The following is a 24914-nucleotide window of genomic DNA, read 5'->3' on the forward strand; positions in this document are numbered from 1 at the left end:
GCGCGCCCTCTCCGCCGCATCCGTCCATCCGTCCGTCACTCCTTCCTGCACCCATGGCTGGCCCTAGTGGCGCCCGGACGCCCCAGCGGCTGCTCCTGCTGCTTCTCGGTAAGATGGAGGCGGCGGGGAGGGGCCCGGGCCTCGGCGAGAGAGAGGACCGGCGCAGGTCGGGCTGGGGGGTGGGATGCGGAGACGGAGGCCCCTGCGCCGGGCCTGGCTCTCTCTCTCCGGCCCGGCGGGCCGGCGTGGGCCTTGGTTGGCTCTGCCCTGCAGGAGCTGCAGTGGATGAGGACGATGTGGGCCAGAACGAGGTACGGGGTGGGGGGGGCGCCTTGTAGCATAAACGGGTGTTTTATGACCCCGAATCCCCCCAGTAGTAGCGATCAGCACCAGGCCCCGGAGGCCTGAGGAGAGGACACGGACTGGAGCCTCGGATTTGGCCTTTGCTAGCCCCCCAGGGAGAACGTTTTAAGTTGAGATTTAAACTAAAGCGAAACTTTTTTTTTTAAGCCCTTGCCTCGTATTTTATCTGTCGATTGGTCACTGGTTTTGAGATAGTTGTCTTTGCTGGCCTTGTCAGCGGGGCCAAGAGCGAAGGAAAACATGCGGGCCCTGCACTTGCTGCCTGTAAGAAGTTCGGATCTTGCCGGAGAAATCGACCCACCTGGTTGAGACTCCAGTTAATGCCGTGGCTTTCCCCAGGGAGAGGCCAGGAAAGTGATTCCCAGGGCCTCTTGGAGTGCGGCCTTTGATTTCGCAACACCACCCCCACCCCTCCCTTTCTTTGGTTCTTAAAATTAGATTGAAACCAAATTAATGTCGGTTTGGGAATTTTTTGAGATTTCGTGTTCAGCCTTGAAATATAATGGGGTTGCAAAAACCAGGATTGGGAGTTTTTTATAACATGCACGCTGTACGCTTTTGCTTCTCTGCTAGAAGTGGCTCCACATAATGGCCTTGCAGTCATGAGACTCGGGTTTCTGATTTTCTGACACTTCCCACAGCTTGTGGGATTCTTGGGCAAGTCACTTGTCTCTCTGAGCCTGAGTTCCTTGTCTGTAAAACTGGAACAGTACTGTTCACTGCCTTTCTCCTCTCTGGGCTGTGAGAGGAAAGCACTATACAAATAAATGAGTTGTCTTATTGACTTAGATGTTCTACCTCTCAAATGATATGTGCAGCTTCACACCTGAACCTCAAAAAGAGTTTAAGGACTTCTTGGAAAGCACTCACTGAAGAATAGAGAAAGGAAATGGAAAGAATTTGGCACCTATTTTCATAGTCTAAATACATCTATAATACCTATAAAACATACCTTAAGCAAAATATTGAGACCCATTCCCCCCATCACCTGTTTACTTATCTATGTGGTGGTTCCTCCCTTCCCCCCGTTACTTTAAGTTCTCAGCAAATCAGTGTTAGAAATGTGTTTGGTTTTTTGGAAGGTAGAATGTATATAAATGTGTGTGTATATTCACACACGTGAAATATGCCTTAAACTTTACCCTGTTTAATCAGAAATCACCACCGAGCGTACACTAACTTAATTCTGAATCTTCTATAGGTACAGAGATGACCTTGTTCCAGTAGTAAACTTGAAACCTTTGCATGTGACCAGTGAACCTTGCCATTGTGTGTAATTAGTTACAGGTAGAGTTGTTTGAACAAGTCAGCTCTTTTGTCAAGTCACCAATACAGTACCTACTGTGTTTTTATTAGAAATGCATACAAGTGTTATAACTTTCATTCTTCGTGTTGTTTTCAGAACTAACCTGTATAAATATGGGAGGAAAAGCCATTTCTTAGTCATGCACCAGTAGCTTATTTCCTTTGCTGAATTCAGAAGTAAGATCTTGAATTCCTAGAACCCAGGCAGCCTCTTGAAAGTGTTTGGAGGATGAGGCTAGAGTAGAGATCAGCAAGTCCTTCCTTATTTACCCCACCCAAAAAAAATGGAGGATATCGAATTTATTTCCAAATATAGACCATAAGATGCTATATTGATAATATGAGTTGAATTCTTGTTTTCTCAAGATATAATCCATCTCTCAACCATTCACTTCTTTTCTTGTTAAGTGTGTCTCAAAATTACATAATTGCTTGTTTTGTGGAAAGGCTAAGTCTTATTTTCACACCCTGTGTTTAAAATTAATTTAATTTCTAGAAATAAAATTAATTTGATTTAAGTGAAGTGGAGCCTAGCAAAAAGCAAAGCTCCTTTAGACTACATTAAAAGGAAAAAATTATATTCCTTCATTGACTACTGTTATCACTCCTAATCTTATGACAAGTTTTTGAATGGATTAAGAATCAATTGACCCTTCCTTAAATGAAAGAGAAGGCATAATCTACCACAGGTTTACAGTGTCTTCATTGGTTTATTATAGTCTTTCCATTTTTCCTTTCCATTGGGTGCATTGCATTGTGCTAGGTACTTGGTTAAACTTACTATGTATGCATTTATTTTCAGTTGGAAGACTTTAGCCAATTCAAATAATTTTCTTATAAATGATTGGGGTTTTTTTTTCTTCCCTAAGGGAAATCAAATGGGCTGGGCCTTGTTGCCTAGGGAACATTTTTATTTAAATTTAAATCAAGAGGCCTGTATCAGGTTTTTTGATACAAGAAGACTTGTATCAGGTTTTCTGCTAAAAGTACAACTTTAGGATTTGGAGCTTTAGTGCATATGATATTCAGAATTGTGTAGGTGTGGATTTCCATTTTATAACTATGTATACACTATTTAGGAGATATTTTTGTGACATCTACCATTAACAGATTTATTTAAACGTGTTTCCCCTCTGACTTTCTCCCTCAAATACATTCGTAAAGCTAGCTGTCATGTAATTTTGGATATTTTACTTATTTGCAATGTGTGGTTTTGAGAAAGCCACACAAAAATAAAATAGGCAATTTCAGCCAGGTCACCATTAGTGTCTAATTTCTTTTCCTGTTGATTCATAGACTGGGAAAGAGATTAGTTTTCCTGCCTTTAACTTCTAAACAATTTCTTAGTTTATCATAAAGGATAAACTTAACAGGAAAAGGAGTGAGTGGTTGAGAGATGGATTATATCTTGAGGAGAAAAGGTCTAGCAACCCGTGGAAAAAAATATTAACAAGCTCACAAGAAAACCCTAAGGCAAACTGGATAGATGTTCCTAGGAGGATTCCTGAAGAGACAGGAAAGACCTGTTGGGAAGAAATACCTATCTACACCAAAATTATGGATTTATTATGGTTCGGAGGAGGAAAGTAGTAACCTTTCTAAATCTAATAAAACTGTTAGATTTTGTTAGAAGAGTATTACCACTTAAGCATTTTTATTTTGGTAGTTAAGTGATTTCTTAAAAAGTGCCTTAGCAAACTTTCTTAATATATTGGAATATATTACTGAAACTGTGGGAAACTGATTTGTAAATAGTCCACTGACTTAAGGATAAATACTTGTACAAAGTATTTTCGATATTGGCAAGAATTGTGACCTACTTGTAAATTTATTCTTTTTTTTTTTCTTTTTTCTTTTTTCTTTGTTTAGGCAATTGGGGTTAAGTGACTTGCCCAGGGTCACACAGCTAGTACGTGTCAAGTGTTTGGTCTGAGGCTGGATTTGAATTCAGGTCCTCCTGACTTCTGGGCTGGTGCTCTATCCACTTTGTAAATTTATTCTTTAGAAAATTACATGAACATGGTTAATAGTTAAATGTGATAACCTCTCTTCCATGCTGACTATTTTAAATCAAAACTGTGTAGTTAAATGTGTATGTATAAGCATTCTAATAATATTTTGGTATCCCAGGGACTGGGAATTGAAAGCTGCAAGGGGATGTAATGGAGCTAATCTAATCCCCACCTCTCATTTTACATATGAGGAAATAGATTTGTACAAGTTAAGTAATTTATTAAGGTCATACCACAATATAGCTTTTAGAACCTTGACCCCAAACCCAAAACTTCTGCTTTTTTATTGATTTTTATGCAACTTTTCCCATCACTCCTGGTTTCAAGCATTCTAACTGTGATTGTATTCCAAGCAAGAAGTTCTTGGTTCTGATCAAATTATAGGAAGAACAACCTATCCTCGTTTAGATAAACAGGATTAAGTATAATTATACAATGGGACTTTTTGCGATCACAGACAAGATAGGAAATCCTTCTATTTTGGGCTGTTCCAGAATGAACTTTGTAGGGTTCCTTTAAGTCAGTTTTGTATTAATTGATGAAAAATAGAATAAGTAATTCATTGGTTATTTCATCTTGGGACTTAAATTTAGTATTTGGGACTTCTGGAAGGAAAATTGACATAGTATGGTTTATCTTGAATTTATATAGAGGTATCCAGTTTTAAGAGAACAAAAATTCAGGACCCACCCAAATAATATGTAAGCTTCTTGAGGGCAGGGAACGTTTTGGTTTTGTCTTTATGTCTGCCCCTAGTATGACAGCATATAGTAGGTACTCTTAATTGATTTGATTACTTTTTGCTTATAGAGGTTCCCTCAGGCCACTGTCACTCAAAGCTTGTTTTTGATTTCGCACAATTTTGGTAAGATTGGTTATAATAGTTCTAGGGAGATGGGGAAGGAACTAAGCATTTATATGGTACTTTGTGCCAAGTGCTTTTACAAGTATTATCTCATTTGATCCTCACAACAAACCTAGGAGGTAGGCGGTGTTATTATCCCCATTTTACAATTTAGGAAACTGAGGTAAACAGGTAAAGTGACTTACATTTTAGACTGAATTTGAATTCACCACTCCCACAGAACCTTAGAGATAATCTTTTTTCCCACCTCATACCTAATTTGAGCTATGGTTCTAGAAAATCAGGTATGCAAGGAAGCTGACATTAGTGCTTAAGCTTAGTGTTCTGGGATTATTTAGTGTAGGGACAAACAACCCCTCCACACCTTTGATCACTATTTAAGCACCACTATTATAGCAGCACTGTTATTATAGCATGTATACTGTAGCACAAGGACCTCCTCATTCATTATGAGACAGAGAAGTTCAGTGTCATATCCACAAGCCAAGGAAGCATGGAATGCAGAATATATTTAAGTTCCAGCTCTACTCCTCGTTTTAAAGACTGAAATTTGACTACTTTGGCTGATTAAAAGTCAGGGTGGCTGTCTAGGTAATTCTCATGTATTTAGACTTTTGGCCATAGGCCATTGCATTTATTAAGCACCTCCTGTGTGTCTCTCTCTTAGTTGCTGGTGATAAAAAAGACAAGAGTGAAAAAGTTACCAGTATCAAAGACCTTAGAATTCTCTGAGGGTAACAACATGAATCAATGAGTGAGTGAATGAATGAATGAATTTATTAAGTGCTTGCTAAACAGTTGGGATACAAAGAGAAAAGCAGAAACAGTTTATGTTTTCAAGGAAGGGAAGTTAGGGAGTGAGCAGGAAACATTTCATTTAGATGGTGACTTTCTAGCTGAATCTTAAAGGAAACTAGGGGATTCAAAGAGGTGAGAATGAAGAGGGAGTACATTTCTGGTGTGTGGGACAATCGGCTAAGAGAACTTAAGAGAGGAGAGGGCCTAGGACAGAGGCATGATTTGGACGATGCTCCAGCAAAGGAGACCAAAGGAGTGGTTAGAAAGCTAGGAGTAGGACCAAGAGAGCAGTGTCATGAAAATCCCTGGAAAGGAGAGGGACGTGTAGGTGGGTAAAGTTTTCAGTGTCAAATGCTACAGAGAAGTCAATAAGGATGCGGGTTGAGAGAAGGCCATTAGATTTGTCAGTTAAGATCGTTAATGCCTGGAGGGGGCAGATTGAGATGATGCTGATGAGGTCAGAAGACTGGAAGCATGAGAAATGCTCAAGAATGAAATTCTGAAGACCCAAAAGGAGAAAAAATCCAATGAGGAAGAAAAATGGGATTTTTTTTTGAAAGTACTGATTTGGATGCACAAGAAACTCACCAGCCAACTTAAATTAAAAAAAAAAAGTACACAGGATAGAAGGAGAGCAGGTTAACAGAAGATGAGTATAAGAGAGTTACATAGATCCATAAAATAGTGTAAAGAATGTTAAGCCTCAAAATAAGCTGAGGCTTTTTAAGTTATATTAAGGGGGGGGTAAAAAGGATGATCAAAGAAAGGAGATAGGACCTTTTGCTTGATGTGGATGGGATGATAAACTGACAACAGAGAGAAAGCAAACTGGTTCTTGTTTCTGTTCCTTCTTCGAAAGAGAATCAGTTTTACCCTGGAAATGACAACAAAAAGATGAGGAGGTAGTAACATATGACTTAGTTATTCTTGGTGAATTATTATTTTGATACCTATCTGAGCATTGCCTATAGATAAACTACATTCTTGGGTTTTGAAAGAACTGGCAGATGTGATTGTGCAACACTCAGTGATATTTGAATGATTGTGTGGAAAAATAGGGGCCACCATGAGATTGGAGAAAAGCAAGTTTTGTTTCTCTTTTCAAAAAAGGGAAGAATATAGAGTCTACAAAACTGTAGACCAATGAACTTGACTTAAATTCCTTGGAAAATCATTAAAAAGGTGGTTGGTGAATACCAGAAAGGGAAGTAGTGAATATAAAAAGTGAGCATGGCTTTCTCAAGAACAAGTCACTCTTGCCAAATTGACCTCATTTTCTTTTTTTTTTTTAAGGACAGAATTACTAGTAGATGTGGGGAATACTGTGGATGTGGTTTATATGTGGATTTTTGTTGTTCAGTGTCAATTGTATCATGACTCTTTGTGACCCCATTTGGGATTTACTGGAGTGGTTTGCCATTTCCTTCTCCAGTTCATTTGACAGATGAGGAAACTGAGGCAAACAGGGTAAAGTGACTTGCCCAGGGCCACACAGCTAGTAAGTAACTAGGGGCAGATTTGAACTCAAGGGGATGTCTTCCTGACTCCAAGCCTGACACTCTATCCACTGTACCACCTAACTCCTCTATATGGATTTTAGTAAAACTTTTTTTAAAGAATGTTTTTATTTTCTTTTTCTCAATTACATGTAAAAACAATTTTTAACATTCATTTTTATAATTTTTGAGTTCCAAATTCCCTCCCTCCCTTCCCTGCTCTTAATAAGGCAGGCACTTTGATATAGGTTATATATATGAAGTCATGCAAAGCATATTTCCTTATTAGTCATGTTGCAAAAGAGAACACAGACTAGAAAAAAGGGGAAAAAACAAGAAAAATAAAGTGAAAAATACTTCATTTCTTTCTCTGGAAGTGGATAGCATTTTTCATCATAACTCTTTCAAAATTGTGTTGAATCATAGTATTGCTGAGAAGTAGTAAGTCATTCATAGTTGATCATCATACAATATTGCTGTTGATTTTAATAAAACTTTTGATAAAAATATTTCTCACCATTCATGTGGGTTACATGATCATATATAGAATCAGAACTAATTGGCATTCTAGACTTAGAATAATGGTTAACTGTTCAGTGTCATGGCAAGGAGGTATCCAGTGGAGGATCCCAAGGATCTGAAAGTGGAAAGATAGTGCAGTTTAACAGTTTTATTAATGATTGGGATAAAGGCAGTGATATTATGCTCACCAAATTTTCTGAAGACATAAAAGGTAGAGGGAATGGCTAACATACTACATGACAGAATGGGGATCCAAAAGAGTCTTGACAGGCTAGAATGTAGGTCTGAATCTAATAGATAGGTAACTATAAAAAACCAAGCCCCCAAATAAAAGATGGGAGAGGCAGGGGTTAGCAGCAATTGTGAAAAGCATCTGAGGATTTTAGTGAACTGCAATCTGTTTATGAGCCAGGGGTGTGATATAGCAACCAAAAACAGTGAATGCAATCTTGGGCTGCAGTAAGAGGGGGCATCCCTTCCAAGAATAGGGAGGTGATATTTTCATCCTACTCCCGCCCTTTTCAGACCTCATCTAGAGTACTGTGTTCAGTTCTGGACACCGTGGTTTAAAAAGGACATTTATAAGTTAAGAGTGTCCAAAGGGAAGGAGGTTAGGATGGTGAAGGGTCTGAGGACATGATATGAGGATCATTTGAAGGGATTGGGCCTGTATTTGAGAAAACACAGAAGAGACATGATCACTGTGTTCAGTATTTGAAGGGCTGTCAAGTGAGGGAAGGATTAAACCTATTTGAGAAGAATAGGTTGAAAAGAGGTAAATTTAAGCTTAACATCAGGAAAAACTTAACAGTTAGAGCTGTCAAAGGGGAGTGGGCTGCCTTGAGAGGTACTGGCTTTTCTCCACCCCCAAAAAAGCAGAAATTCAAGTTTCTTTGAGTATAGAGGATATTCCTTCAGGTATGCATTAGATTGGTAGGTGACTGCTGAGGTTTCTTCCAGCTCTCAATTTCTGTAATTCATGATTGGGGGGGGCGACGACGGACGGACCACCCCTCAGTTTGAAATGACCTGTTTTCCAAAAGATAATTTTATTTGAATTCTTGATTTTCCCCCCTATTGTCAACAGGACTCATACATGTTGCATCTTCAATATTTGTGGTGAAAAATGAAACTGAAACTTCGTGCATAATGGCTAACTTCTCAGCTGCTTTTTTTGTGAACTACAGCAGTGAGAGTGGTATTGTGGTAAGTAATGGCTTGATTTGAACAAACATTGAATTTCATCTTATTTTTTTTGACCTTCACCCAGAGCCATGGTTTACTTTCAACTCTTTCTTAACCAGCTCTTAGGTTGACACTATTGTCATTCTTACTCTTAAAGCAATTTTTAACCTATTGTTGGAAGGGTAAAGAGGCTTAGGGTTTTTTTGACTAAAGTGTACCCAAATGACAAGCTTTAAAAAAAAAAAAGCCTGCCTTCGGGAAGAGTTTAATTGGGATCTGTCTCTCTATTGGAAGTGGTTCTTCTTTAAGCTGATGCTTTGCATGAATGTCTGCTCTGCACTTTCCGGGTAGTCTTATTTCAGTGAAAAAATAGGTTGTAAAAATAAATGGGCAGCTTATGTATTACATTTTAAGTCAGACATTTTTCTCACTGTAAGTATCGGTAATTGAAAGCAGATACAGAATGTTATTGTCAGGTAATATTGGGTTTTTGTTTTTGTTTTTTTCATTTTTTTACTTAAATACAGTGGAATGCCATTCCTTTGAACATATCAAGGTGTTTCATTATAATACAGTATTATTATTGTAACATATAATAGGCTAACCATTTTATATCATGTTTTTGCTGCTATATTTCATTTGGACTCTTTTTGACTTAGGGTCTTTGTGAGAGAGGTAAAGTGGCCAATAAAAAGCTACCCTTAGAAATCAGAGAATCCTTGGGTCATCTCCCACCTCTGGGTCATACCTGTTGTGTATAGTCAAATCACTTAGCCTCTGAAAGGCATCTTACCTAAGAATATGTGTTGTGGGACAAGTGCTGATCTGTATTGGTATAGAGGGAGTTCGCTTATGAGTGAGTTCCCTTATGAGTGAGTGAGCTCTCCCCAACAAATCACAGGTACGTATCCACTTAATAAACTTTATTCTAACAAGGTTTCAATGTAATTGTCTTGTAGAATACAACTTTTGAACTTCCACAAAATGCAGTGGTATTGAATAGCAGCAGTTGTGGTAAAGAGAATGCTTCTAATCCCATCCTAGTGATTGGTTTTGGAAAAGGACATACTTTGACTATGAATTTCACAAGGACTCCAAAGAGTTACCAAGTTCAACTATTACGTTTCACTTTTAACTTGTCGGATGAAGCTTTCTTCCATAATGCAAGTAAAAGTTCCGAAGGTAAAGAAAAATGTATTTGATCAGTTTATGGAGAAAATTTAGGGAGGGAACTTTTGTGAAATTATGCAATATTTGTGTTTTTTTGTTTTTGTTATTTTACAGAAGTGAGTGTGGAATCCAAAACTGATATTCAGGCAGACATAGATAAAAAATACAGATGTGTCAGCAGTAACCAAATAACTATGAATAATGTAACAGTTACCCTCAGTGATGTCACCATTCAGGCATACCTTTCAAATAACAGCTTCAGCAAGGAAGGTAAGTACTTTTAATTACTCTGTTATTTTGGCTTGTTTGCAGTGACTAAACATTACTATGTTCCTGTCACACTATGTCTGGGTAAAATAATTTGTGGATAAGCATTCATATTGGCAGACAGTAAGTTGGTAAACTGTACTGTTTAAGTAGAGCCAGACCAGCTCAGCTTTCAGCTAAATTGGCCTTTCAGATTAGGGTTGATGAGTACTGATGAAAAGGGTAAAGTACTGGGAACTTGTACCATCTTATTAGCTTCTCTCTGGGCCATTCTAAGTTTGTTTCTTGGTTAACATTTTGTACCTCTTGTTCCAAGCTGTTAATTTTCTTTACATTTTTTTTCATAGCTCTTAGATTTCTAGTTTTTCCCTTTAGCACTCTCATTTGATTTTTTTAAAAAATCATTTTTAATACTTTTTAACTATTGCTTCATCTCTTTCAGGAACTGTAGTTGAACTTGTTTCCCAAGCTGTGTTTTCCTTTGAGGTTTTGCTTGTAGATTCCCTTCTTTGGGGTTTGTGTCTTCAGCTTCCCTGTCAATATAGTAGTTTTTAATTGTGGGGTTCTTTTTTTGTTTGCTCATTCCCCCATCCTACTTCCTCATTTCAGACTTTATATCAGGGCTGAATTGTATGCACTTCTGGAGGGAAGCTGTGGTCCTATTGCTGCTTTCTTGGGATATTGAGTGTTGTATTATTCCAAGACCTCAGGGATATCTCAGATTGGGAATCTGCAAGCTTTTAGTTCTCCCAAAGTGGTTTAATCCAGGACAAAGTCTGAACATTGCAAATTCCTGACTTACGGTTAGTTGTGAGCAGTAGTCGTGTGAGCTTGCCCCATTTGGAGTTTCAGTAGACTCCTGCTGGATTCAGTAAATAGCTGGCTGTTCTGATGGTTCAGAGTGACAGAATTGCAGGTTCTCTTTTGGTTTAGGATTCCTGCCCTGGTTATGCCAGTGCAGGCTTCAGACTGGGCTGGAATCTGAAACTGATACCTCATTTTGCTCCTGGGGTTAGAACCACACAACTGCTGCTTGCTTCTGAACTAACTGCTTTCTCAGAACACAGCCTAGACCTAGGGCATGAAACTATTCCTCAACCTGGAATGCCACCCCTAAACATGAGTTCCTTCCTCATTCTGCTCTGCATCTATGACCCAGAACTGGGTATTGTGCAGAAGAAGTGCCAGTTGGCACTGTTCCTGTACCCTGCATGAGTTTATTCCCCTCTCTTCTGGATTCGAGACCTCTTCTTACCTGGTACACAGCCTTCCTGCTAGATCCCATCCCCAGTGTCTACAGATGGCTCTGATGTCCAAAGTTCACTTGTGCCAGAAAAAGGGCTCACTGTAATTTTTTTTCTTGGATTTCCCAATTAGAATGAAATCTAGTTCATTTTCTAGATCTGTTTGGAGGAGGCAGGGAAGTAGACCTTGTCCATGCTTCTTCCCCACTGCTCCTCAGTCCTGGTTCCCATTACCTTATGAGAGCAAGCTAAATGCCCTAACCCTGTCTCATGTATAGAGGAGAGACCACCTCATCTTCATGAGTAGGTCTAGAAAATAATTTGGAAGTTTGCTACCTTTTATAGAATTTTAGACTTAGAGAGTTGCTTACAAGAAAACTGAGGCTTAGAAAGATTTTTGGTTTGTCCATGGTCATATAGCTTTGGTTAGTGGCAGAAGTGGAGTGGAGTTACGTTTACTGACTCCCTTCTAGTCCATTGCCTTCAGCTTTCACAAACAGTGGTGCAGTCATAGCTGGCAGTTCTTATAGTATCACAGGATATACTGTTTGTTTGGGTGAGGTGATTTAATTCTCATTGAGTGCAGCAACATTTTCTTTTATCTCCTTATTTCTATGGGATACCAACTTCTCACGAGCCATTGTTATGTCATTTTCAGTCTAAAATGTATTTTCCTTGGCAGCAAAATCAGGCCAAATAAGAAATTAACAGCTTTGCCTTGTCTCTTGAGTTGTTTACCCTGGTGATCTTATCTTTTCTCTGGTCCTTCCTTTTTTCCCATAAGATGGAGAAACTTTGATCATTGTTTACATTGTTCTGCTTCTATGTACTTTGCTCTCCATCACTTCACAGGTTTTATGGTGCAATAATATCCCATTACATTCATCTGTCACAATGGATAGTACCAATTAATGGGCGTTCCATTTCCACTTCTTGGCCACTGTAAAAAATACTGCTATTGGGGGCAGCTGGATGGAGCAGTGGATAGAGCACTGGCCCTGAAGTCAGGAAGACCTGAGTTGAAATGTGACCTCAGACCAAACACTTGACACTTATTAGCTATGTGACCCTGGGCAAATCACTTAACCCCAATTGCCTTAAAAAAAAGTACTGCTATTAATATTTTTATATATAGACAATTTTTCTCTTTGGAGTATATGCATAGTGGTGCAGGCAATGGGTCAAAGGGAATATTCAGTTCAGTGGAAATATTCTCCAGAACAGTTGGACTGGTCAATAGATAACTCCCTCAATAATCCATTAATGTGCCTATCTTTCCTATCTTACTACAGTCTTTCCAGCATTTACCATTTTTGTCCTGATACTATTCATACAAAATTGTGCCATGTTTTTCTATTCTTACTGTTACCTTCCTTTGCTTCCATCTTTTGGATATTGATCTCAACCTAATTTCTACCAGCCTACTTTGTAGTTTTCACATCAATTCCTTGTCTTTCCTAAGTAATATATATTTTGGGGTTTATCAAATACTGCGTTACTGAGTTCAAATTAATTCTGATTCTTCTGTGTTTAGTCTTGTTTTATTGACCTATTTTTTTCCTTTTTTTTTTTTTTAACCAGTATTGAATGGTTCTGGTGATTATTGCTTTATAGTGTAGCTTGCATTCTGGAAATACTATTTCAATACCCTTCATTCCTATCTTTTCCCAGCATTTCCCTTGATATTTTGCATCTTTTATTTCTCCAAATGCATTTTATTATTTCACCTAACTCTGTAAAATAGCCCTTTTAGCTTATGTAACAGTTGATTTCTTAGTAAATTTAAAAGCAAAAGTCAGCCCCCAATCTATTAGGGTTCAAAAACTTCATTTTTATAAATTAACTTTTGGATATATTTCCCCATAGACAACAGTTTTGGTAAAGTAATTACTTTTTTGATAAGATTGCCTCATTTTGCAGGAATGTCACAGGCACCAAATATTAATTTATGGGCTGGGTGATAGTGTAGTGTAGTTGTATTCACAACTGATTGACAATTCAAATAAGTGGATTAATAGAGCAGAGTCAACCTGGAGAGAGGTCTCTAGTATTTTGCAGCAGTGATCTAGGTTTTATTTAATACTTTTGTTGATTTGGATGAAGTGACAAAAGCCATACTTTTCAGATTTTTTGGATTGCAAAAGCCGCAATCAAGATAACTAAATTCTGTCATCCGATGAATTAGTTACCTGCCTCATAAGATTTCTGTGTGGAAGGTACAATCTAACTGTAAGTTATTAATCAAGATTCACAAAAATCTTAGTGGGCTAGAATTAACAAATTGAAATATAATAAGTGTAAATGTAAAGTCTTATTCTTGTCTTCAAAAACAGTGGTAAAAGAACAGGCCTCATGGGGGAAAGACCTAGGATTTTTAGTAAATGTGAGTGCATGACTGCCAAGAAACCATTGTAAGATCAAGCTTCGTTCATAAATATACGATGTCCAGAATAAGTGAGGGTAGTCATTTCATTGTATTCTGTGTTGGTCGGACCCACGTCTGGAATATTGTGGTCGGTTCTGTGAATACATTTTAAAATGGTTATTGATAAACTACAGTGTACCCAGAGAAGGGCTCCTAAAATAAGGGGTCTGGAAACTTTGGCAGGGAACAAGATTCATTGCTGTTTTTGATAGAATGACTAGGTTACAAAAAAAACCATTCTTAGCCTTAACCGTAATTTTAACCAGAATTTGGGATCCTGGGAACAAAAGGTCACGAGACATAAATAAGACTTCTCTTTTGAGGGGGATGAAAATTATACACAGACACTTGGAAATAGGTAAACTTGGTTCCTTCTCCTCAGAACCTCGGTCTTATGGTTCATAGAACTAGAAGGGAACTTAGGATTATCTAGTAATAAAAAGGCATTTTACCTGTGAAGAAGCTAAGGCCCAGAAAGGAAGTGATCTCTATAAAATTAAACAGCTAGTAAGTGACAGAACTAAAATTCAAACCTGTGTTCTTCTAAGCCCTTCTCTACAACTTTCATTTTAGGCTCCTCCTGTCCCTTTCCTAACTCCCAGAAAGCTTCATGCTGCAAAATTAACCTGTCTCCTTTCCTACCTTTCCATTCTGAATTCAGTTAAACAGCTTGTGGATGACAAAAGCTGGCATCCAGATAACTACATTCTGTCATCTGATGGATTACTATGGTTGCTGTAAGGAAAAATTGATCTAAAAAGGAAAGCAACATAAGCCAAATCTCAGTAATACTAATACCATATAGCCTCCTTAGTCTTATAGAAGTATATGCATTTTTAAAGAGTTAATATTTGTTTTAACCCAAGGTTCAGTTGAAGAAGCAAAATATTTTTAATAAGAAGACTATGTCCCTGTCATTCCCTCCTTGCTTAGTGTTGTGTTCTATGAGTCAGTACTCCCAAACCATTCCTACTTTTTCTCTATTTCTTTATCTTATACTTTTGAATCTACAGATTCCCTGTTGCCTTGAGGCTACCACAGCAGGGAGAGAAAGGTCAGAGGATCCTAGAGGTTTGGAAGGGACCTTAGAGGTCATCTTGTCCTCTGTACCTTCGTTATACAGGTGGGCCTGTCTGCCTTGTCTCTCTTCACTCAAGTTGTCCACTCATCTACCAGAGAGCATTTCCTGGTGTTGAGGTCTGACCATGTTCTCCTTCTTTGGACCCAGCCTTTCCATGCCACCTCCAGTCCCCTCAGTAAATTCTTTTAGCTCCCTATTACCTCTAAGATCGAATATAAACTCCTCTGTTTGATATTTAAAGCCCTTTACAACCTGGCCACAGCGTGCCTTGCCGGTCTTTATGGTTGCCTTCACAGAATCTAGAATCCAGCTATACTGGTCAACTTGTTTCCAGACAACACTCCATCTCTTTCCTTCCATACATTTGCACTTGCTGTCCCCATACCTGGAATTTCTCTTTTCTCACTTGCTTTTCAGATTCAGCTCAAGCTCCACCTTCACCAGGACACATTTCCCTGTAGTCACCCTTCATGTCCCTTCCCTCTGAGACTCCCTCCCATTTTCACTGTATATATCTTGGACATACCTATTGATTTTCACTTTGTGTTTCCCATTAGAATGTGAGTTCCTTAAGAGCAGGGACTGTGTTTTTCTTTTTCTTTGTATTCCAGGGCTCAGCATAGTGTACATAGTTCATAGAAGGTGTTTTAAATAAATGCTTATTGATTGATGAAGAAGCTGAGTCCCAAGAGGTGTGAAATGACTTTCCCAGGCACACAGTGGCAGAACCATGATATTTCAGCCTTTTAACTTCAGATCCAGGGTGCTTTGTACTTCATTGTGCATCATCTTAATTACCATTTGTATTTATACCACATTGGGGCGCCTAAGTATTAGGAGCTCGAATGTAGTGGTTCCTTTCTCACTGATAATAAATATAGTCATAGAAATGTTGAAAACTGTATTCCATTTACATTTATTATCCAGCCAGTTTTATCTGTGGATGTCTTAGCATTGTATGAATGTTCTTAGCATTGTGTGTTTTTCCCTCACCCACCATTTTATACAGTAGTACTGCCTGTAGTCTTTTACCACTCTTCTGTAGTAGTTTACAGTCATTACAGTTATTAGTGTGGCCCTTTGCTGCCACATTTCTCTTTAGGAAGGAGAGCAGATGTTAGCTTGCTTAGGTTGTTTCTGATCACTTGTTTTTGTTTGTTTGTTTTTGCAAGGCAGTGGGGTTAAGTAACTTGCCCAGGGTCACATAGCTAGTGAGGGCTATGTGTCTGAGGCTGGATTTGAACTCAGATCCTCCTGACTTCAGGGCCGATACTCTGTCTACTGTGCCATTTAGCTGCCTCTCTGATCACTTTTAGCCTCTTTGTTCGGTGGCTATTTTCCATTGCTTAAAGTTGCAGGAAGCAGGGGAGATCCTAGTCCAGAGGTGGGGAACCTTCGGCTTTGAAACCACATGTGGCCTTGAGGCTCCGGGTTCACCACCCCTGTCCTAGTCATTATATTGTTGTCTTTTTTCTATTTTCCAGTTTTCACTTTTCACAAGTCAGACTGAAGTTGTTAAACGTTGCTTAGTATCTCTCCCTCATCCTTTGATAAGTAACTGGAAAACGTTCTTTTTTTGTTTTGTTTTGTTTTGTTTTTAGTGAGACAGTGAGGTTAAGTGACTTGCCCAGAGTCACACAGCTATTAAGTGTTATGTGTCTGAGGCTGGATTTGAACTCAGGTCCTCCTGAATCCAGGGCCGGTGCTCTAGCCACTGTGCCACCTAGCTGCCCCCTATGACACATTGACATGAAGCTTCTGAGTGCTTTTTACATTTTTGGCCCTTGAAGTAAAACTTCAAATCTGAACCATAATTTCTGACATTTACTGACATCTCCATACACATTCATTCCACCATCTCCTCTTCTCCAATATGTGTTGATGAATAAATTTGTATTTCTTCATCTTTTGTTCATGTTTTTAAAAGGGCACAGCAAAAAATGAGATGACCAAGTGTCCCATGAAACCGATTCAGACTACTTCTTTTTCTTCCCTGGCAAAGAGAGCCCATGAAGCTGTACCTCCATTTAGTGGCAACTTTTTTTTTTTCTAGTTTCATTTATCACAAAAATACCAATCTTGAAGTTATTTAGCTCTTCTAATAGTATGTCAGTTCAGTGATCACTGGACATAGATCTCACATCCAGAATAACTACATGAATAGTTATAAAGACTCGAGTTCCAAAATTTTCTTTCCATCTTTCCCTTTTTTCTACCACTCCATTTAATATTTCTTTGGAAAGGGAACCACGAGACTAAGGTGCCTTTTTTGTTCTAGAGAAAGTTAGGATCTCTGCCTTTGCAGTGCTTTAACAAGCACAAACCTCTAATTTCATTACCAGACCCAACAGTATCAGTACATGTAGGGCACCACCTTACACATACAAATTCAGAATTCAGGTTGTCTTGAGTGTATTTAACACTAAAATTAGCTGAGAAAGACACATTCCCTGAAATTACATGGTGATAGTATGCATACAACTCCAGAGGTTGTTATAAGTTTTTTTTTTTTTTTTAAAGAGGCTTAAGATTCATTAAAAATATGAAAGGCTGAAAAAACTATGGGACAGTTAATTAAAGCATGGGACATTAATTAAAGTAATTAGTGATAAAAATTTCAATTGCAAATTGTCTTTGTAAGCAGATTTTGCTCTGGTTTAGGCAGCCACAGACCTAATGAAGAATGTTGACCCCAAAATCAGGAAGACCTAAGTTCAAAACTAAATTCGGAGAGTTACTAGCTGAGTGACTCCGGACAAGACACTTAATCTCAGTCTACTTCAGTTTCCTGAACTGTAAAATGGGGATTAATTAATAGCATTTATCTCTCAGGGTAGTTGTATCAAAAGAGATAATGTTTGTAAAATGTTTCGCACAGTGCCTGTGGTAGGGACTTAATAAATACTTGTTTCCCTTCCTTCTTAGTAGCTATAGTCCTCACTAAACTTCTGTTTTCTACTTAGGCTTTTATTTCTATTGTACTGCCATTGGATGTATTTTACTTGTGTTTTCTAAAGTTTTATTTGTAGAATAAACTCTTTCATGGACCTTGTCAAAAAAAAATTAGGTTTCAAAATCAGTACTTCAGAAGCATGTTTCTTCTCTGAGTCTTCTGGAATTGTAATTGGCCATTATGTTCATAAGTTCCTAAGTCTTTGAAAGTTATTTGTCTTTACAATGTTACTGTTGCTGTATAAGTTGCTTTCCCAATTCTGCTCATTTTGCATCAATTGACACAAATCTTGGCCATGTTTCTCTGAAACCATCCCCTTCATCATTTCTTATAGTACAATAAATAGCCTTCTGTCATATACATATACCAACCGTGATTTGTTTAGTTATTCCCCAATTAACAGGCACCCCCTCAGTTTCTAATTCTTTGCCACTGCAAAAAGAGCTGCTGTATTTTTGTACATATGGATCCTTTTCTTTCTTCGATTTCTTTTGGAGTGTTGACCTACTAGTGGTATGGCTGTGTGAAAGGGTATGCACAGTTCAGTAGCTTGTATCTTCCCAAAGCCTTTCAATATGGACTTTTTATTATTAATCAGATGATTAATTTCTAGGTGTGAGATGAAACAGAGAGAGTTACTGATTAGCTTCCTCCTACTTAGGATGGACTAGATTCTATGGGCTAGATACTCACTGCCTAATTGACAAAAAATGTTGGTAGGATAAAGCAAAAAAAATATTTGGGTAGTAGATGCTATTTGCAACTGAATAACAGCTTGACAGTTTGAAGCAGTAATACATTGGTGTTTTCTTTGGATAATCCTCACATTTTATTAACTAAATTATAAAAAAGAAACATTATGATCATATGAAGTTAATAGTACCTTGTGAGTTGAATGTATTTTATTTTAGACAATTTAAAATACTTAAAATAGTAGTATTATTCTGTTCAAAAAACATCTATCATTCTGGTTCTTCTTCAGCTAAGGTTTTAATTATCTTTGGGGTTTTGGGGTCAAGTTACTACCCTAATTTAACAGACAAAGCCACCTTTGTGAACTATTCAAATATTCGGGGACAGCTGTTACCATTATTAATGGCATGTTGGTTAAGCAGAAAAACAGACATTTTCTCCAGATTTAGATGAGTTTTTATTCATAGGAGAGTGCAGTTCTACTAAAATAGATTAAGAGGATATGGGTAAACTATAGCAAAAGCAACTTGTATTAAAAAAATTCTCTGACAGGTGGTATTTAATATTTAACATTGACTAACAAAGAAGGCTGTGGAATTTCCTTCTCAAGAGCTCTTTAAAATTCTACTGATGGCTTTAGATATGTTATTTCCTTCATCTCTCATGATTTCTTCCAGTCCTGTGAATCTAAACAGATCAAAGTTTAGCCCTATTTAAAGACACTAGATTTTATGGGAGTTAATGGTTATAAGAAATAGGAACTTTCCATTCCTTCCATCATCCACATTCAAACCTCTCCTTGTTCCACCAGAAACTCGTTGCAGTCAGGACAAACCTTCCCCAGCCCCAGTGCCTACTACACACCCAACAACTGCACCTATACCAGCACCTACCACACCTCCTACACCAGAAACTCCAGCTGTTTCCAAGTATAATGTGAGCGGCCCAAATGGAACCTGTCTGCTTGCCAGCATGGGCTTACAACTGAACATCACCTATGAGAAAAAAGACAATACGGTATGTTTTTTTCATTGCATATGACATCTTTAGTGAGATATTTTTGTTTTTTGTTGTTGTTTTTTTTTTATTTGTTTTTGTGAGACAGCTGTGGTTAAATGACTTGCCCAGGGTCACACAGCTAGTAATGTCAAGTGTTTGAGGCCCTATTTGAATTCAGGTCCTTCTGACTCCAGGGCCAGTACTCTATCCACAGTGCCACCCAGCTGGCATGTGATAATTTTTCTACATATAGAAATTTAGGTTTTATATAATTGATACTAGTAATTCTTTTCCAAGTTTTAAGTCTAGTATAAGCTTTGTCTTCTTAAAAATCTTACATTTATTGATCTTTTTTATGTCACCTTCATTTCCAAATATACACAAAAGAAGCAATCGCTTTTAACAAAGATTTAAAAGGAGATAAAGCATTTCAAACCAACCAACATATGTAACAGTATGTGCATTGTTCTACACTAATAGTCTCCTCCTCCGCTGACCCTGCCTCCCTACCTATGTAAAGAAGCAGAGGGAGGTATTTTCTGGATTCAAGCTTTGTCTTAATACAGTTATCAATACTGTACTAAGTGAATACTTTAGGTGAAAAATTGAGTTTTTCTCAGACTCTGGTTACCTAGGACTCATTAATGACTCATCTTTTTGCTTCCCTAGTCAAGTAAATTGTGTGTGTCTAACTTTTTTTATTCTGGGTTATAATGGTCTAGAGCAGGGGTGTGGGAACCTGTGGCCTGGAGGCCACATGTGGCCCTCTAGATTCTCAGGTGCGCCCTTTGACTGACTCCAAACTTCACAGAGCAAATTCCCTTGATTAAAGGATCAGCTCTAGACTCCAGAGCTGACCAAAGTTTTGGAGATGTGGGCTATGGACATTTTTTTGTTAGACCTCTGGATGCTTCATTCTTTTATACTAGTAAGCAACATTTTTGGAATAACCAACAACAGCAGAGGATAATTCTTTTGAGATAACCCAGAGATCTGCACATTCATATACTTTTAACATTTTTAATGTGTTCATTTTCTAATATGTTCTTCCTGCTGGTCTTTAAAAAGATATAACAGCATAGGATTGTTTCTAAAGAATGAATGAAAAAGTATCACGATATAGGAGAAACAGTAAAAAATGAGGAAGAAGGAAATTAATTGAGAGCACACAATCTGGCAGGAGCAAGGAATGGGAGAAGTAGTTGAAGTTTCTGCTATTAATGTACATGTTATATTAATATATTGCTATATTATACATATTATGATGTACATATATGGTTGATATTTGTTAAATTATTACTGCCACAGTGAGGCCAGCATACAGGAGCACTTAAACAACACTTGAGAAACACAGCCAAAATGGAAAACCTCAATGTGTGATCAGTTATTTGATCCTTTAGCTAGTTTTGTTATCCACGTCGATATAGATCAGAGTATAAACAATGGTTTTCAGAGCTGTCCACCATTCAATCAAATTAAGTAATGCCTGTGAAGAGATTTTTTTAATAACTTCATGCTGTTTCTGTCTCTGTGTAGTGTTAGGGATTTGCTCAGAGACTTCTCATTAATTTTAAAAATAATTTCTATGGCACTGTCTACATTTGTCATAATAGAGCAAGGAAGAAGAAAAAATAGTTTATTTGGAAACAGTTTGAGAACAAACCGTAATGTAATTTTTTTCTACAAATGATCCATGGAATAATAGCTAACTTTTTTTTCCCATTAGAGTGTTAGAAGAATATTTAATATCAACCCAAATAAGACTGCTGTAAATGGAAGCTGTAGCCCGAAAGTGGCAGTCTTGGAGCTGTACACTGAAAATTCCACTCTTGTTTTCCGTTTTGGAATGGTAATAATTTTCACTTGGAAGAGGGGCGGATGGAGGAGGACTTTGAAGGGGATACTATACTTGCTTCAGTTTAGCCAATCTTTAGGTGTTTTAAGTCTTAGCAAAAAGCAAGAATCATTTTGATAGGTGACTGCATATCGAGGTCCTCAGATGACTCAGGGTGAAAACAGAAGAGCTGACAGGTTTGGCCTTGGCTTCAAAAGGTGTATTTTAGGAGGAGCAAGTCAATCTTTCAGTATAGTCATGTTGGAATTAATTGAGGACCTTGGCCCCGGAAATTCATGGATCTGTTGCTGTAAGGCAGTAGTGTCAAACTTAGAAACGGGGGACTGTATACTCTAGATTTAGTTTTTCTTAGACACTGGCAGAATAACAAAATAATTTAAAATTCTTGAGAATCTTATCCTAGAGCAGCAATTCTCAAAGTATGGTCCAGTGTGGGAAGTCTTCAATGTCAAAATTCTTTATAATGATACAAAAGATGTTTTCATTTCTAACATGATAAATATTGATAGATATAATTGACATGAACACAAGCTCTTTGGGGTCCTCAATTACTTTAGGAGAATGCAAAGGAGTCCTGAGAACAAAGGGTTTGATAGCAACTGGCATGAGAGTCATCCCTTTTTTTAATCACACGGCCACCATTCTATTTCAGGCCTTATCACCTCTCACCTTTTCATTTGTACTTCTGCTTTTCTCTGCAATCTCATTGTCCACACTTTTACTTTAAGAAACTTTTGTTGTTCCCTTTTGTCTCTAGGGTAAAACACAAACCCCTCCGTTTGGCCTTTTAAAAGGCCTTTCAGAACCTGTCTTATCCTTGGAGCCTGATTTTGCATTATTCCTTTAATATTCTCTGTGTTCAACTGAACTGACCCACTTGCTGTTCTCTGTACACAATTCTGTGCCTTGGCATACACTATCTCTTCTGCCTGGAATGATGTCCTTCTTTAGTCCCTGCCTCCCCTCAGCTTGAGTATGGCTCTTTTCAAAGCAGCTCAAATGCCCCTTCTTACACAAGGCCTTTTCTGATGCCCCCAATTGTCCCCACCCCCTCCAAACTACTTCCATATTTTCTTTGTATATATTATATCTATAACTACACAGGAATTCTTCTTCCTCCCCCAGTAGAATGCAAGCTCCTTGAGGGAAAGGGATTGTTTTCTTTTTATCTTCCTACTGAGCATCTGGCATGGTACCCAACACATTGTAGGTTCTTAAAAAATCCTTGTTGAATTGAGTTGATAATATGGAGTATTTTTTTTAATAGATTTAGGAATCATTTAGAAATGAGGAAGGGTAGGAATAGGTATTATAGTATGAGGCCTCAGAAAAAGAAAGACTAGGTTGAAATCCCACTTCTCTCATATACTGGCTTAGTAACATTGAACCGGTCACTTACTTTCCCTGTACCTTAGGCAAATTTAAAACTACACATTCCAGAGAGTGTTTGTTGGGGTGGGAGGTTGTTATCACAAATGCCAATGAAATCACAGGTCTTTTAAAAAAAATGGAAAAAATAATGGAATGAGTCTTTCATTCCCTATTCATGTTTCTTTTCTGTTTGAACCATCATCCAAGAAAAGTACCATTAGACCATGTTGCTTTAGCAAAATATAAGTTACTACTTAATTCTTCTGATTCTGTGAAGAGCTTGCTGAGGGAATTTATCTCCCTCATAATAGTTGCTGTGACTTCTCTAAACACGTGTAGGTTTATTCTGGTTCCAAACTCAGGGTTCTATTTGACCAGTCTTATTATCAAATATGTATAACATTTAATGTCTTTTTTTTTTTTAAGAATGCAACTACCAGCAAGTTTTTCCTGCAAGGGATCCTCTTAAATACAACTTTGCCTGATGCTAAACGTAAGAGTTTTACTCTTATTTTCATTTGATCGTGAGTAACTTACGCTTTTCTTAGTATTCTGCAGAATTATATTTGACTTTTTAAAAACTTTATGTATTATATAGAACCCACTTTTGAAGCTTTCAATGATTCATTGAAGGAGCTACAAGCCACTGTAGGGAATTCTTACAAGTGTAATGCAGAAGAAAATGTTCAAGTCACAGACTCATTTTCAGTCAACATATTCAGAGTTTGGGTCCAGGCTTTCAAAGTTGAAGGTGACAAATTTGGATCAGGTAAGTAAAACCTATTTAAAATATTTGCAGGTCTTCAGTAGTCTCCTCGAAAGCTTTAAAGTAATCTTACCAGGATGGGATCCTATGGATTAGTAAGATCATAGATTCCTGTTTTTAATCTCTTCTATAATGCTACCTTTCTTTTTCAAATCTAGACTCTATGGGGTGGAGAATTACTCTTTCTGTGATAAATAGCATAATTTAAGAGTTCTTTGTAACTCTTAAGTTATACTAAATGTTTAGGAACAGTGTAATTACTTTAAGGATTATGGCTCTTTAGTGATGGAAGGAATGGATTTGCTCTGCTTTGTATTTGCTGGGTTTGTATAGTCTGCTGTCCTCTTCAAGCTAGCTCCCCCCGCAATTGATATTTATATAAGTCAGGAATGAGGCTACAAAGTCTCTTTTAAAGAAGGGCTTAATTTTGGAGAAAAAAAATTCTCATTTAACCATTTGATGCCTCCTTTTCATTTTAGTGGAGGAATGTCTTCTGGATGAAAACAACATGCTGATCCCCATAGCTGTTGGTGGCGCGCTTGCTGGACTGGTCCTCATTGTCTTGATTGCTTATCTCATTGGAAGAAAGAGAAGTCATGCTGGATATCAGACAATTTAATGATTGCACTTATTTATCCACCACTATAGATCAACAGTAGTTGCAAGAAGCCTATGGTTCATTTCCCTGAGCTTAAATTGGTATTGAAAGGGAGTCACACTTTCTTGTAAACTACTGTCCCCTTCCTCCCCTCCCCCCCATCAAAGTCTGCTTTATCAAATGTGAAGTCCATCTTGCAACATTTACTATGCACAAAAGAGTATCTTCTGAAATGATGGTGTTAATTTTGCTAACTTGGTTAAATATTTTGCTAACTGGTTAAAGATTAATATTTACCAAAGTAGACATGTAAGCTAAGGTTAAGAGTGCTTTTCTAAATTGGCATTGACTTCATTATCATTTAACTTTTTAAGACTGGTGTTCATTTATTTCATTCTTTACTTCAGATTTAAGCCTCATAAAGGGAAAACTTCAGTCTTACTACTTATAGCTGCCCTGTGATGTAAGTTAGCAAATTGTTATGCTGATACACTTAAGAAATTCAAATAACAACTGAGAAATCAAAAACTAAACATTTTAAAGTACTACAGAAGGCAGGGCTCTGAAACTCTTTAAATTAAGCTTTAAAAACCAGAAAATGCCTGGCATGTGCAGAGGGTGAGCAATGCAATATTCAGACCTTATAATAGGAATTCAATTGGACAAAATATTTCTTTGGTATTTTTAATGCTCTGCCACTTAAAGAGATGGTACTTTTTTAAAATAAAATGGGTGTTATTTTTATTTACATTTTTTGTAAAGTGAATTTCACTCTTCTGTTTGAAGTTCCAGGGTGATCCTATTTCTGCACATGTGTACAATATAGATTTCACTCTGCTGATTTATCTGCTTAAAGCTTGGTTGGGGTTGTACACTTTAAGGATCAGTTCATATGTATGCATTGCCTGTAACAATGCTAATAAAAAATTCTTTTTCTTTGTTTGTC

General features: G+C 37.7%; 1 protein-coding gene across 1 annotated transcript; it reads left to right on the forward strand.

Moving 5' to 3' along the window:
• On the forward strand, window positions 1–24914 carry LOC114046247 (lysosome-associated membrane glycoprotein 1-like). The gene is made up of 9 exons (XM_027866507.1): window positions 1–108; window positions 8449–8567; window positions 9506–9728; window positions 9831–9986; window positions 19191–19396; window positions 21105–21227; window positions 23031–23097; window positions 23203–23373; window positions 23850–24914. Exons 1-9 carry the CDS (start codon window positions 54–56, stop codon window positions 23987–23989), a joined length of 1260 nt encoding a protein of 419 aa, XP_027722308.1. The 5' UTR covers window positions 1–53; the 3' UTR covers window positions 23990–24914.

Source organism: Vombatus ursinus, unplaced genomic scaffold (assembly GCF_900497805.2).
Source record: "Vombatus ursinus unplaced genomic scaffold, bare-nosed wombat genome assembly UNPS02014781.1, whole genome shotgun sequence".
In the NCBI taxonomy this organism is placed as follows: Eukaryota; Metazoa; Chordata; class Mammalia; order Diprotodontia; family Vombatidae; genus Vombatus; species Vombatus ursinus.

Bases quoted from the DNA above. Each gene is read 5' to 3' on its own strand.
- LOC114046247 (XM_027866507.1), top strand. From the start codon at position 54: ATGGCTGGCCCTAGTGGCGCCCGGACGCCCCAGCGGCTGCTCCTGCTG. The intron at 8,568-9,505 runs GTAAGTAATGGC...ATTGTCTTGTAG, and splicing joins GCAGTGAGAGTGGTATTGTG to AATACAACTTTTGAACTTCC. The intron at 9,987-19,190 runs GTAAGTACTTTT...TTGTTCCACCAG, and splicing joins TAACAGCTTCAGCAAGGAAG to AAACTCGTTGCAGTCAGGAC.